This window comes from Nerophis lumbriciformis, linkage group LG22, assembly GCF_033978685.3.
Source record: "Nerophis lumbriciformis linkage group LG22, RoL_Nlum_v2.1, whole genome shotgun sequence".
NCBI classification, from domain to species: Eukaryota; Metazoa; Chordata; class Actinopteri; order Syngnathiformes; family Syngnathidae; genus Nerophis; species Nerophis lumbriciformis.
In genome coordinates this window covers 35,241,107-35,256,505 of record NC_084569.2, presented here as the reverse complement: position 1 = coordinate 35,256,505, position 15,399 = coordinate 35,241,107, and the positions used below count along the sequence as shown (strand labels likewise).

The following is a 15,399-nucleotide window of genomic DNA, read 5'->3' as shown; positions in this document are numbered from 1 at the left end:
CTACCAGAGAATAAGAAGACACAGCAGAAGGAATCTGGAACCTGGTTAACTTTTAGACTCATTACTTAGACTTATTAACCCTTGTGTGGTGTTTGGATCTGTGGGACCCGTTTTCATTTTTTATTAAAAGAAAAATTATACAATTAATTAATTTTTCAAACTGAGACTCACTGACTTTGGCTCATTTTCTGTGAAGAACATATATCAGAATACATATTTAATGACCACACACCATACACCCCCCCTACACATTTGTTTACCTTATCCCAATAAACATATGTTCAGTATTTTAACATAAAAGTGTTTGATTGTGAGGAATTAAAAGCCACAAAATGCAACGGGTCCATCAGACCCACAAACGCTGGCTGAGGAACAATAATATGAACGTTGCACGGAAGAAGGGATTCTTCTTTTGTGTTTCTGCACCTGCGGTTCCCACACAAGGTTGCAACAATGTTTGTCAACACTGTCTGCTCTCATTTTCTCGCACATTTGACCCAGGTCAAAGCCAATGATAAGGATGATTTAAAAAGTCCACATAAGAACTTGTGCAGCTATAGAACTGCTCAAAGGGAGCAACAGTAACAATCCAACAATCAGGGACAGGTGAGGCCACAGGTGATGAAGTGGCCGGTAATGAAAGCACACAGGAAGTGGAAACAAGAAAACAAGAGCGCGGGGACGGAAATGAGACCAAAATATAAAGGGGAATTGCACTTTTTTTGGAAGTTTGCCTATCGTTCACAATCATTACGAAAGACATGACAATGGATTTTATTTTTTTAATGCATTCTAAATATTAAATAAAAGCGATCAAAAGTTTGCTTACAATGGAGCCTATGAAAGCTGTTCAACTTAATATGTATGTATTTTGATCATTTTAAGCATACGTGGCGCATTAATTTAAAAAAAAAACGCATCTCAACGTTTGCTCTTTTTTTTTCTTCATCACTGATTTATGCTCACTGAAGACTTCATGAGAGCCAACAAGCATAAAACATCACTTACTGTACAAAGTCTGCTGTCATTAGAAATGTTGACTGCTGGGATGTTCATATATTCCCATTTCGATGAAAAATTACTCATAATAGTAATATCCTCGCAAAGAAACAGAGTGTCGTCCTCACCAGTTTGGGGTCCAAATTGGCTGTCAAAGTGTCCCAATTTGTTGGATTACCTACTCAGATGTTAGATGTCCAGGTGAGAAGCACTATTTATGATCTAGAACAGGAGTCCCCAAATTTTTAGACTCGGGGGGCCGTATTGGGTTAAAAAAATTTGCCCGGCGGCCGGGCTCTATGTATAATATATAGGGATGTCCGATATTATCGGACTGCCGATATTATCGGCCGATAAATGCTTTAAAATGTAATATCGGAAATTATCGGTATTGGTTTCATAATTATCGGTATCGGTTTCAAAAAGTAAAATGTATGACTTTTTAAAACGCCGCTGTGTACACGGACGTAGGGAGAGGTACAGAGCGCCAATAATCCTTAGAGGCACTGCCTTTGCGTGCCGGCCCAGTCACATAATATCTACGGCTTTTCACAGTCACAAGTGAATGCAGGCATACTTGGTCAACAGCCATACAGGTCACACTGAGGGTGGCCGTATAAACAACTTTAACACTGTTACAAATAAGCGCCACACTGTGAACCCACACCAAACAAAAATGACAAACACATTTCGGGAGAACATCCGCACCGTAACACAACATAAACACAACAGAACAAATACCCAGAATCTCTTGCAGCACTAACGCTACAATACACACCCCCGCTACCCCCTCCCCTCCCCCCAAATCACCCCCGCCAACCTCAACCTCCTCATAGTCTCCCTCAGGGAGAGCCTGTCCCAAATTCCAAGCTGCTGTTTTGAGGCATGTTAAAAAAAAAAAAAGCACTTTGTGACTTCAATAATAAATATGGCAGTGCCATGTTGGCACTTTTTTCCATAACTTGAATTTGTTTATTTTGGAAAACCTTGTTACATTGTTTAATGCATCCAGCGGGGCATCACAACAAAATAAGGCATAATAATGTGTTAATTCCACGACTGTATATATCGGTATCGGTTGATATCGGTATCGGTAATTAAGAGTTGGACAATATCGGAATATCGGATATCGGTAAAAAAAGCCATTATCAGACATCTCTAATAATATATATATATATATATATATATATATATATATATATATATATAGTATATATATCTGAGCGCGATGACAATGCATTTTTAGACAATATGATTTTCCTGAGCGGCTAGAATACACAGAGAGTAACAAGCGGTAGAAAATAGATTAGAAAGGACAGATTAAAAAAAAAAAAGTATTAAAAAAATAATAACAATTATTTTTATTTTTTTAAACTTGGGACTTCCCGTGGGCTGGATTCTGGACGCTGGTGGGCCGGATCCAGGCCGCGAGCCGTAGTTTGGGGACACCTGATCCAGAAAAAACTTACATGGAGCAGAGAAGCGTGGAAACAGCAGACCATTCGATGATGTCAACATAGGGACATAGGAAGTGAACACGTCGCCACTATAAATAGTCCGTCTGCGTTAGCGCTTGTAATAGCAATATCATTAATACTTGGTTAATATTCAAGTCAAAAAATGTAAATGGAGTAATGTTGGCGGTTTTTGAATGGTTATTTATTGGGTTTTATGGGCATAATAGTGGCAATCCCATTGGCTCCGCTGTAAGATGACTTTTATTTACAAGTTAAAATGCAACCTCTAAAGCAGTGGTTCTTAACCTTGTTGGAGGTACTGAACCCCACCAATTTCATATGCGCATTCACCAAACCCTTTAGTGATAAAATAAATAAATAAAAAATTCTAATTCAAGACAAAGTTATATGTTTTTTTTACTGGTGCACAAAATGAACCGTGCATGAACATCCCCTTGTTCAAAGAACAAAACCAACACAGTGCATGAACTCACAACAAATTACACACCTGCAAATCAGATGGAAAATTACAGGTAACATTGTTAGGGGGTATCCAGAGTACGCCGATAGGGAGAAGTTTTTATTTACACGATGAGTTGGGTGTGTCTTGACCTCCGCCGAACCCCTGAGGCCGGCTCGCCGAACCCCTAGGGTTCAATCGAACCCAGGTTAAGAACCACTGCTCTAAAGGCCTTAGTGGTCACATGCGTAAACAGCACCTTTTAGCTCTTATTTCCAAAATTGTGTACACTACTGAATTGGGATCTTATGGCCGCTTATGTGGACACTTATACTGCCATCTGGTGGTGTCAGAAGAGTATAACATACAATGGAATTTGGAAAAAAATAAGTGTAAAAAATAAGAATTAGCATGTCACTAAACATGAAGTACACAGTTGTGTACTTATGGACTAAGTACATCATATAAAAAGATGATTCTTCGTTTTTATTCTAATTAGGGTCCAATAACCCCAAATAGCAAAGAGAAATTATAAAAAAGCATGTAAACAAACAGCTTGGGCCTTAAGAGGTTAAAAAAATTATATCCGTCGTCATGTCTTTCATAATGATTGTGAACGATAGGCAAAATTCCCCCCAAAAAGTGCAGTACCCTGCTGTAAATCTTGTATTATTGTCCATTCTCCTTATGTCTCTAGCCAAAGTCCCAGGTAAAAGTACAAGCAGTGGTTAGTTTCAGTTTCACTTTTGGTTATGAGTTAGCCATGTCTGTGCGGCGTTGACTTTAACCAGAGGTGGGTAGTAACGCGCTACATTTACTCCGTTACATCTACTTGAGTAACTTTTGGGATAGATTGTACAAACCCCGTTTCCATATGAGTTGGGAAATTGTGTTAGATGTAAATATAAACGGAATACAATGATTTGCAAATTATTTTCAACCCATATTCCGTTGAATATGTTACAAAGACAACATATTTGATGTTCAAACTGATAAAAAAAATTTTTTTTTTTGCAAATAATCATTAACTTTAGAATTTGATGCCAGCAACACGTGACAAAGAAGTTGGGAAAGGTGACAATAAATACTGAAAAAGTTGAGGAATGCTCATCAAACACTTATTTGGAACATCCCACAGGTGTGCAGGCTAATTGGGAACAGGTGGGTGCCATGATTGGGCATAAAAACAGCTTCCCAAAAAATGCTCAGTCTTTCACAAGAAAGGATGGGGCGAGGTACACCCCTTTGTCCACAACTGCGTGAGCAAATAGTCAAACAGTTTAAGAACAACGTTTCTCAAAGTGCAATTGCAAGAAATTTAGGGATTTCAACATCTACGGTCCATAATATCATCAAAAGGTTCAGAGAATCTGGAGAAATCACTGCACGTAAGCGGCATGGCCGGAAACCAACATTGAATGACCGTGACCTTCGATCCCTCACATGGCACTGTATCAAAAACCGACATCAATCTCTAAAGGATATCACAACATGGGCTCAGGAACACTTCAGAAAACCACTGTCACTAAATACAGTTGGTCGCTACATCTGTAAGTGCAAGTTAAAGCTCTACTATGCAAAGCGAAAGCCATTTATCAACAACATCCAGAAACGCCGTCGGCTTCTCTGGGCCCGAGATCAAGTGTTCTGTGGTCTGACGAGTCCACATTTCAAATTGTTTTTGGAAATATTCGACATCGTGTCATCCGGACCAAAGGGGAAGCGAACCATCCAGACTGTTATCGACACAAAGTTCAAAAGCCAGCATCTGTGATGGTATGGGGGTGCATTAGAGCCCAAGGCATGGGTAACTTACACATCTGTGAAGGCGCCATTAATGCTGAAAGGTACATACAGGTTTTGGAACAACGTATGCTGCCATCTAAGCGCCGTCTTTTTCATGGACGCCCCTGCTTATTTCAGCAAGACAATGCCAAGCCACATTCAGCACGTGTTACAACAGTGTGGCTTCGTAAAAAAAGAGTGCGGGTACTTTCCTGGCCCGCCTGCAGTCCAGACCTGTCTCCCATCGAAAATGTGTGGCGCATTATGAAGCGTAAAATACGACAGCGGAGACCCCGGACTGTTGAACGACTGAAGCTCTACATAAAACAAGAATGGGAAAGAATTCCACCTGAGATGCTTCAAAAATGTGTCTCCTCAGTTCCCAAACGTTTGCTGAGTGTTGTTAAAAGGAAAGGCCATGTAACACAGTGGTGAACATGCCCTTTCCCAACTACTTTGGCACGTGTTGCAGCCATGAAATTCTAAGCTAATTATTATTTGCAAAAAAAAAAAAAGTTTGAGTTTGAACATGAAATATCTTGTCTTTGTAGTGCATTCAACTGAATATGGGTTGAAAAGGATTTGCAAATCATTGTATTCCGTTTATATTTACATCTAACCCAATTTCCCAACTCATATAGAAACGGGGTTTGTACTTCTAAGAGTAGTTTTAATGTAACATACTTTTACTTGAGTATATTTATAGAGAAGAAACGCTACTTTTACTCCGCTCCATTTATCTACATTCAGCTCGCTACTCGCTACTGATTTTTATCGATCTGTTAATGCACGCTTTGTTTGTTTTGGTTTGTCAGACAGACCTTCAAAGTAGGATTTATCGCATGCCTGCGTTTTACCAATCAAATACAGTCACTGGTGACGTTTGACTCAGTTTCACCAATCAAACAGAGCCAGGCGGTCATGTGACCGCCGCGAAAACATAACGTTTCAGCGGCAAAACAACAACAAGCTTAAGCTTACATGAACTCAATGTCAAATTTGAGGAAGCACATCGCGGTAAGTAACGTTAGTAGATATTTTGGCTGTCACCGTAGGCTGATGTTAGCTTCCCTGCTATGAATCACTGTCAAATGTACATCGTGTGGGGACATTTATTAACGCATAGACAGACAAGACACACACACACACGCACAGTCGCGCGCACACACACGCAGGGGCGCCGAAAAGGGGGGGTAAAGGAGACGGATTCTAGGGGCCCATGATGGAGGGGGGCCCAGAGAGGCCCCTAATGATGATGAAATTATAATACAGAAAAAATAATGACACTGTGTTGGGGGCCCTGTAAAGATTCTTTTCATGGGGCCCAAAATCCCTAGCGGCGCCCCTGCACACACGCATGCATAGCAACACCAATCAGAAGCGCACAGTGTGTTCCCAGGTGCAGCCCACACCTATCAGTTTATGGTTTGCGTAAAGGCTAACTTGTTATTTTCCTTTGTAATCTCTGCCTACTGAGCCTATGGTGCTGTTAAGTTATTGTGGCTCAATTTGCCTTAATTTTTTTTTATGTTAATGTATTATTATTTAATATATATTATTGTTTTAGTTGCTTAAGAGATATTCCTGGCTCTGAATTTGCTCATTGCTATTTTTATGTTTTTGTGCATTATTTAATAATAATAATAATAATGGATTTTATATTTGTTGCCGTCATCCTTAAACCAACAGGTTACTCATCAGTTAGTCAGTACTTGAGTAGTTTTTTCACAACATACCTTTTACTTTTACTCAAGTAAATATTTGGGTGACTACTCCTTACTTTTACTTGAGTAATACATCTCTAAAGTAACAGTACTCTTACTTGAGTACAATTTCTCTACTTTACCCACCTCTGACTTTAACGAGTGCCAACGTATTTGGCATGTGTGTGCGCTGTGTGCAGACGGACAGCATCGAACAGGCGGCAGACGACCCCGGCCAGGAGGAGGTGGTGCAGCAGTGCATGGCCAACCAGAGCTGGCTGGAGAAGCTCTTCGGCTCCTTCCTGGAGCTGCTCAGCCTCAGCACCAAAGCCTGAACACGCACATCAGTCCAACTTAAAAAAAAAGTCTCCCGGGGTTTGTCAAACAAATCAATAAAAGACGGCGTTGTCAGGGCGGAAAAAAGGTTTAATAACTTGCGGTAAGAGTCACTCTCGGACTTTTTACTCCAAAGAAGCTTCAATAATGTGAAGATGGTCCGTGGACACCGTACGTCCACACAGACAAACACGTCTTTAAGTAATGTACTGATAATTATGCTTTGTATCATTTATACAAGGACATTTTTAAAAAATGAACATCCTAAAAAAAAAAAAGAGGGATAAATAGCTGTAAATATTTTTTGAAAAATGTTTTAAAGGGGTATAAATAAAATTGAGTGTTTGCGCCTCTCAGACCTCCACGAGTGAAACTAGTGAAAAGATTTAACGCGACTATGTAATAGTCCTTTTATTGTCCCGACGCTTGAGATTCTCATGTATTTCAATGGAGCTGCGTTATTTATGTCTCTTCTTCAAAGTGCAGTCACAGAGGGGGGTGTCGCTCCCGTGAAACAAAGAGGTAACGGCGTCACAATTGACGTCCTGAGTGACGTGAAAAGATAAATGTGCGTGTTTAACGTGTGTCCTTTTTATCTGTCTGTCGTCGATTGATACTTCCGTTGATTTGACCTTCTTTGCAGAGCTTTTCTGTTGTTTTGATGTGTAAATATTGTACAGCTTCTTCATTCGCCACCTCCAAGTTCCTCTTCTGTACATAAAATTCCTGTATTTGACAAAAGTAAAATAAACCATTCCACTGACAAACGTGAACATGTCTACGCTGACGTCATTTCACAGGTGGAAACTTCACTGTTTTCCTTTACACTCACTATTTACAACCTTCTTCCAATTCACCTATCTGAAATCGGTCGTGCTGATATTAAATCAGTGAATATTAGAAGTATTATGAGCATGATCATATCACACCCATCCTCAAATCACTCCACTGGCTCCCAATTCAAGATTAACCTGCTAACTCATCAATGCATCTACGGCAACGCCCCCTCCTACCTCAAGGACCTAGTTTCCCCTCATACTCCTACTCGCAACCTCCTCAAACACTAACCTCCTCAAACCCATCAGGACAAACTTACAATCAATGGGCCGCCAGGCTTTCTGCTCGACCGCACCCGAACTCTGGAACGCTCTCCCCGACCATTTTAGAGCACCACAGTCGGTCGACCATTTTAAGAATGGACTAAAAACCCACCTTTTTAGCACAGCTTTGATCTAATTTCTATGCCTTCTTGTTTTTAAATACAGGTAAAAGCCAGTAAATTAGAATATTTTGAAAAACTTGATTTATTTCAGTAATTGCATTCAAAAGGTGTAACTTGTACATTATATTTATTCATTGCACACAGACTGATGCATTCAAATGTTTATTTCATTTAATTTTGATGATTTGAAGTGGCAACAAATGAAAATCCAAAATTCCGTGTGTCACAAAATTAGAATATTACTTAAGGCTAATACAAAAAAGGGATTTTTAGAAATGTTGGCCAACTGAAAAGTATGAAAATGAAAAATATGAGCATGTACAATACTCAATACTTGGTTGGAGCTCCTTTTGCCTCAATTACTGCGTTAATGCGGCGTGGCATGGAGTCGATGAGTTTCTGGCACTGCTCAGGTGTTATGAGAGCCCAGGTTGCTCTGATAGTGGCCTTCAACTCTTCTGCGTTTTTGGGTCTGGCATTCTGCATCTTCCTTTTCACAATACCCCACAGATTTTCTATGGGGCTAAGGTCAGGGGAGTTGGTGGGCCAATTTAGAACAGAAATACCATGGTCCGTAAACCAGGCACGGGTAGATTTTGCGCTGTGTGCAGGCGCCAAGTCCTGTTGGAACTTGAAATCTCCATCTCCATAGAGCAGGTCAGCAGCAGGAAGCATGAAGTGCTCTAAAACTTGCTGGTAGACGGCTGCGTTGACCCTGGATCTCAGGAAACAGAGTGGACCGACACCAGCTGGACTGCTGCTGAGTGGTCCAAAGTCATGTTTTCTGACGAAAGCAAATTTTGCATTTCCTTTGGAAATCGAGGTCCCAGAGTCTGGAGGAAGACAGGAGAGGCACAGGATCCACGTTGCCTGAAGTCTAGTGTAAAGTTTCCACCATCAGTGATGGTTTGGGGTGCCATGTCATCTGCTGGTGCCACGCCGCATTAACGCAGTAATTGAGGCAAAAGGAGCTCCAACCAAGTATTGAGTATTGTACATGCTCATATTTTTCATTTTCATACTTTTCAGTTGGCCAACATTTCTAAAAATCCCTTTTTTGTATTAGCCTTAAGTAATATTCTAATTTTGTGACACACGGAATTTTGGATTTTCATTTGTTGCCACTTCAAATCATCAAAATTAAATGAAATAAACATTTGAATGCATCAGTCTGTGTGCAATGAATAAATATAATGTACAAGTTACACCTTTTGAATGCAATTACTGAAATAAATCAAGTTTTTCAAAATGTTCTAATTTACTGGCTTTTACCTGTACATTGCTTGCCTGTTTTATCCAGTGCTTTTCTCATGACTAGGACTTTGGCGTGGTTTATTTTCCCATGGTGCAACTGATTTGGACCGGACATGGCGTGAAGGTAAATACATTTTTATTTTTACACTAAAAAAAGAACAAAAAGCGCGCTCAAGGCGGAAGTACAAACTTGACTAATGAAACAAATACTTGCACGTGGGCAAAAAAACTATGGACATGAACAAAAGTCGCTAACTGTGGCAAAAATAGAATAAAAAACGTACTTGACATGACGTGAACAGGGCAGCATGGACTATGAACATGAAACAGAGTGTCAAGAGTGATGTCGCCAGGCTGACTGCCTGGCAACTACAGGCTTAAATAGTGATGACATGATTAGTGAAAACCGGTGCGTGACTCAAAATGTGAAAACGTAAGACGTGACATGACGATGTGAACCAGGTGAAACTAAGGGTTACTATGGTGAGAAAGGGAGTGAAGACAAGAACTAAAAAGTGTCTAAAACCCAAGCAAAACATAACTAAACAAAACATGATCACAGACATGACAGCTTTCATGCTTTTATTTCTATTTTTATCGATGTTTCTGTTTTATATAATGTTTATCTAGTGTGTGTCATGATTTCATTTCTATTTTCATTTTTTATTATATATTCTAACTTTCTATTTTTCTTTTGTTGTATTTATTTTATTTATTTATTTATTTTTTGTAGTTATTTATTTTTTAATACTTTGTAGCACTTTGAGATTTTAACAAATGTAAAGTGCGTTACAAATGTAATTCATTATTATTATTAAGTATTACACAACTTACACTATATTGCCAAAAGTATTTGGCCACCTGCCTTGACTCACTTATAAACATGAAGTGCCATCCCATTCCTCACCCATAGGATTCAATATGATGTCGGTCCACCTTTTGCAGGCTATCACAGCTTCAACTCTTCTGGGAAGGCTGTCCACAAGGTTGCGGAGTGTGTTTATAGGAATTTTCCACCATTCTTCCCAAAGCGCATTGGTGAGGTCACACACTGATGTTGGTGGAGAAGGCCTGGCTCTCAGTCTCCATTCTAATTCATCCCAAATGTGTTCTATCGGGTTCAGGTCAGGACTCTGTGCAGGCCAGTCAAGTTCATCCACACCAGACTCTGTCATCCATGTCTTTATGGACCTTGCTTTGTGCACTGGTGCACAGTCATGTTGGAAGAGGAAAGAGGCCCGCTCCAAACTGTTCCCACAAGGTTGGGAGCATGGAATTGTCCAAAATGTTTTGGTATCCTGGAGCATTCAAAGTTCCTTTCACTGGAACTAAGGGGCCAAGCCCAACTCCTGAAAAACAACCCCAAACCATAATTCCTCCACCAAATTTCCCACTCGGCACAATGCAGTCCGAAATGTATTGTTCTCCTGGCAACCTCCAAACCCAGACTGGTCCATCAGATTGTCAGATGGAAAAGAGTGATTCATCACTCCAGAGAAGGCATCTCCACTGCTCTAGAGTCCAGTGGTGACGTGCTTTACACCACTGCATCCCACGCTTTGCTTTGGACTTGGTGATGTATGGCTTAGATGCAGGAAACCAATTCCATGAAGCTCTCTGCGTACTGTACGTGGGCTAATTGGAAGGTCACGTGAAGTTTGGAGCTCTGTAGCAACTGACTGTGCAGAAAGTCTTTGCACTATGCGCTTCAGCATCCGCTGACCCCTCTCTGTCAGTTTACGTGGCCTACCACTTAATGACTGAGTTGCTGTTGTTCCCAAACTCTTCCATTTTCTTACGATAAAGCCGACAGTTGAATTTGGAATATTCAGGAGCGAGGAAATTTCCCGACTGGATTTGTTGCACAGGTGGCATCCTGTGACAGTTCCACGCTGGAAATCACTGAGAGCGGCCCATTCTTTCACAAATGTTTGTAGAAACACTCTCCATGCCTAAGTGCTTGATTTTATACACCTGTGGCCGGGCCAAGTGATTAGGACACCTGATTCTGATCATTTGAATGGGTGGCCAAATACTTTTGGCAATATAGTGTATGTTTCAGGGTGACACGCTGAAGGAGAAACTAGTTCCTGTACTCAATCTGCTGACTGAGAGCTCGCGGGTTCACAGGAAGACTCGCCACTATTTACGACAAAAAGGTACATTTATGTTATTTTATTAGAATACAAATGAACTTCCACGACATACAATTTAAAATGACTACATTGTTTCATGACAGTGGTACATTATTAATGACAACCCATAAAGCCCTCCGGCTTATTAGTGATTCCTTAAAAAAAGTCTGCGGGCTATTGTCAGGTTCAAACACTGATAAACAAGACAAGAGGCAAAGAATTAAACAGAGACATAATTCAATTAGGACTCAATATTGAGGAGAGTCGTCTGTACACTGTACCCTTGTACAGTATCTCAGCACGCTCTGCCAAAAGATTGCACGCCTCCTTTTATTTTGGACCCTCCCCGACCACATGGCCACCGCTGTTTCCAAAGGACAACGGTCGCAAAAAGTTCACAGAAAAGGTCAGGTCAAAAACAGTTCGTAAAATAGTTCCAAAAGAGGTCCATAAAATACTTCAAAAAGACTTTCGTAAACCAGTTCGAAAAGGAGGTTCAAAAAGAGGTCGTCTGGAAATTGGGCAGATCCTGTCTTCTCTCCGCTTTGAAGTCCTTGGGTTAGAACAATATCTTTCTGTTGATTACCATACATGAGAGAAAACAGAAACACCTTCATCTTGCTTCCCCCCCTACACAGTGGAGTTTTACGAGCCTTACTCTTGGTAGGTTTCAAAGACAGCTACAGTCTTCTCACCAGACCCTCAATGTAACACAAAGTTTTTGTGATAATTTAGAAACAATTATTCTAACAGCTATAGAGCGTTTTCTATTGGGGCTCCAGTACTATGGAATGCCCTCCCGGTAACAGTTAGAGATGCTACCTCAGTAGAAGCATTTAAGTCCCATCTTAAAACTCATTTGTATACTCTAGCCTTTAAATAGACCCCCCTTTTTAGACCAGTTGATCTGCCGTTTCTTTTCTTTTCTCTTCTGCCCCCCTCTCCCTTGTGGAAGGGGGGGGCACAGGTCCGATGACCATGGATGAGTTGGGACCCGGGGTTGGACCGCTCGCCTGTGCATCGGTTGGGGACATCTCTGCGCTGCTGACCCATGCCCGCTCGGGATGGTCTACTGATGGCCCCACTATGGACTGGACTCTCACTATTATGTTAGATCCACTGTGGACTGGACTCTCACTATTATGTTAGATCCACAATGGACTGGACTTTCACAATATTATGTTAGATCCACTATGGACTGGACTCTCACTATTATGTTAAATCCACTATGGACTGGACTCTCATTATTATGTTAGATCCACTATGGACTGGACTTTCACACTATTATGTTAGATCCACTATGGACTGGACTCTCACTATTATGTTAGATCCACTATGGACTGGACTTTCACACTATTATGTTAGATCCACTATGGACTGGACTCTCACTATTATGTTAGATCCACTGTGGACTGGACTCTCACTATTATGTTAGATCCACTATGGACTGGACTCTCATTATTATGTTAGATCCACTATGGACTGGACTCTCACACTATTATGTTAGATCCACTATGGACTGGACTCTCACTATTATGTTAGATCCACTATGGACTGGACTCTCACTATTATGTTAGATCCACCATGGACTGGACTCTCATTATTATGTTAGATCCACTATGGACTGGACTTTCACACTATTATGTTAGATCCACTATGGACTGGACTCTCACTATTATGTTAGATCCACTGTGGACTGGACTCTCACTATTATGTTAGATCCACTATGGACTGGACTCTCATTATTATGTTAGATCCACTATGGACTGGACTCTCACACTATTATGTTAGATCCACTATGGACTGGACTCTCACTATTATGTTAGATCCACTATGGACTGGACTCTCACTATTATGTTAGATCCACTATGGACTGGACAGTCACTATTATGTTAGATCCACAATGGACTGGACTTTCACAATATTATGTTAGATTCACTATGGACTGGACTCTCACTAATATGTTAGATCCACTATGGACTGGACTCTCACTATTATGTTAGATCCACTATGGACTGGACTCTCACTATTATGTTAGATCCACTGTGGACTGGACTCTCACTAATATGTTAGATCCACTATGGACTGGACTTTCACAATATTATGTTAGATCCACTATGGACTGGACTCTCACTATTATGTTAGATCCACTATGGACTGGACTCTCACTATTATGTTAGATCCACTATGGACTGGACTCTCACTATTATGTTAGATTCACTATGGACTGGACTCTCACTATTATGTTAGATCCACAATGGACTGGACTTTCACAATATTATGTTAGATCCACTATGGACTGGACTCTCATTATTATGTTAGATCCACTATGGACTGGACTCTCATTATTATGTTAGATCCACTATGGACTGGACTTTCACACTATTATGTTAGATCCACTATATGGACTGGACTCTCACTATTATGTTAGATCCACTGTGGACTGGACTCTCACTATTATGTTAGATCCACTATGGACTGGACTCTCACTATTATGTTAGATCCACTATGGACTGGACTCTCACTATTATGTTAGATCCACAATGAACTGGACTTTCACAATATTATGTTAGATCCACTATGGACTGGACTCTCACTATTATGTTAGATCCACTATGGACTGGACTTTCACAATATTATGTTAGATCCACTATGGACTGGACTCTCACTATTATGTTAGATCCACTATGGACTGGACTCTCACTATTATGTTAGATCCACTATGGACTGGACTCTCACTATTATGTTAGATCCACTATGGACTGGACTTTCACAATATTATGTTAGATCCACTATGGACTGGACTCTCACACTATTATGTTGGATCCACTATGGACTGGACTCTCACACTATTATGTTAGATCCACTATGGACTGGACTCTCACTATTATGTTTGATCCACTATGGACTGGACTTTCACAATTTTATGCTAGACCTACTAGATGTCCATTTCATCCGGTCTCCCCTAAAGGGGGGAGGGGTCACCCACATATGTGGTCCTCTCCAAGGTTTCTCATATTCATTCACATTTATATCCCACTGGGTTGTGAGTATTTCCTTGCCCTTATGAGGGCTCTGAACCGAGGATGTCGTTGTGGCTTGTGCAGCCCTTTGAGACACTTGTGATTTAGGGCTATATAAATATATAAATAAAAGGCTCTTTAACTTTGATTATGTTTTGACGCATCTATGAACAAAATATCCAAAGATCTGTTTTTCATTTCAATTACAGACATTATCCGAACATCTGTCGTTCCATTCGCACACAGGCATAGTGGAAACATCACTCTTACAGGAAAAAAAGGGTAAGTGGCGTTTAAGTTGGGCCTCGTTTGACCCCGTGGACAATGCTGACCTTGTGTCTTTCAACCCATCCGAGATCTTACCTCCCGTGAGGGACGCTGCCGTCCGTCCAGAGCAGGACCCCACAGTGAGAGGCCAGCTGGTCAGCCTGATGACCCACCAAGACACAGATGTGAAGCACTGTGCTGCTGAGCTGCTCTTCGTGCTTTGCAAACAGAACGGTACTGTTTCAGTTCGGCGCATAAAAAGAAACTCCAACTCTTTTCTTTTCTAAAAATTATTTATTCATTTGATAGGGAAATCCTAATACAAGTACTGAGAAACAGACACTTTTTCCCTCGCCACCCCCCCCAAAAAAAGAAATTATATAAAAAATTAATAATAAAAAAATATATATATGTTTTCTTTGTAAACACTTTAAATTTGAAGAGTTTCTTGAAGTGGATCATTTTAGTACACTGTTTGATTTATTTGCTTAATCCATTCCATAATTTAATTCCACATACTGATATACTGAAGGTCTTAATGTTACGGTTTGCAGTGACGTGCAGTCACTAGAGGCAGGTGAGGCCCCGCCTCACCTGCCTCTAGTGGGGAAAAAAAATGGAAAAAGAAAAAAAAAAAAATTAAATTGTTAAATGTATCCAGTGATTATACTATAAAGTTATTTTCCATTTAACTTCACCAGTTTTAGATTATTTTTATTTAAAATCGCTGAATTTTCACATTTGCCGTTCAAATACTG

General features: G+C 40.4%; 1 protein-coding gene across 6 annotated transcripts in view; it reads left to right on the top strand.

The window, feature by feature from the left end:
* prr12b (proline rich 12b) overlaps positions 1-7,545 on the top strand; it is an 82,175-nt gene extending 74,630 nt beyond the window's left edge. For all 6 annotated transcript variants that reach the window (XM_061973791.1, XM_061973790.2, XM_061973789.1 and 3 more), the window contains one exon: positions 6,605-7,545. In XM_061973791.1, the coding sequence (XP_061829775.1) occupies positions 6,605-6,739 (135 nt within the window). In that variant the 3' untranslated portion in view covers positions 6,740-7,545. The remainder of the gene's footprint in view (positions 1-6,604) is intronic.
* Positions 7,546-15,399: the final 7,854 nt, after the last annotated feature.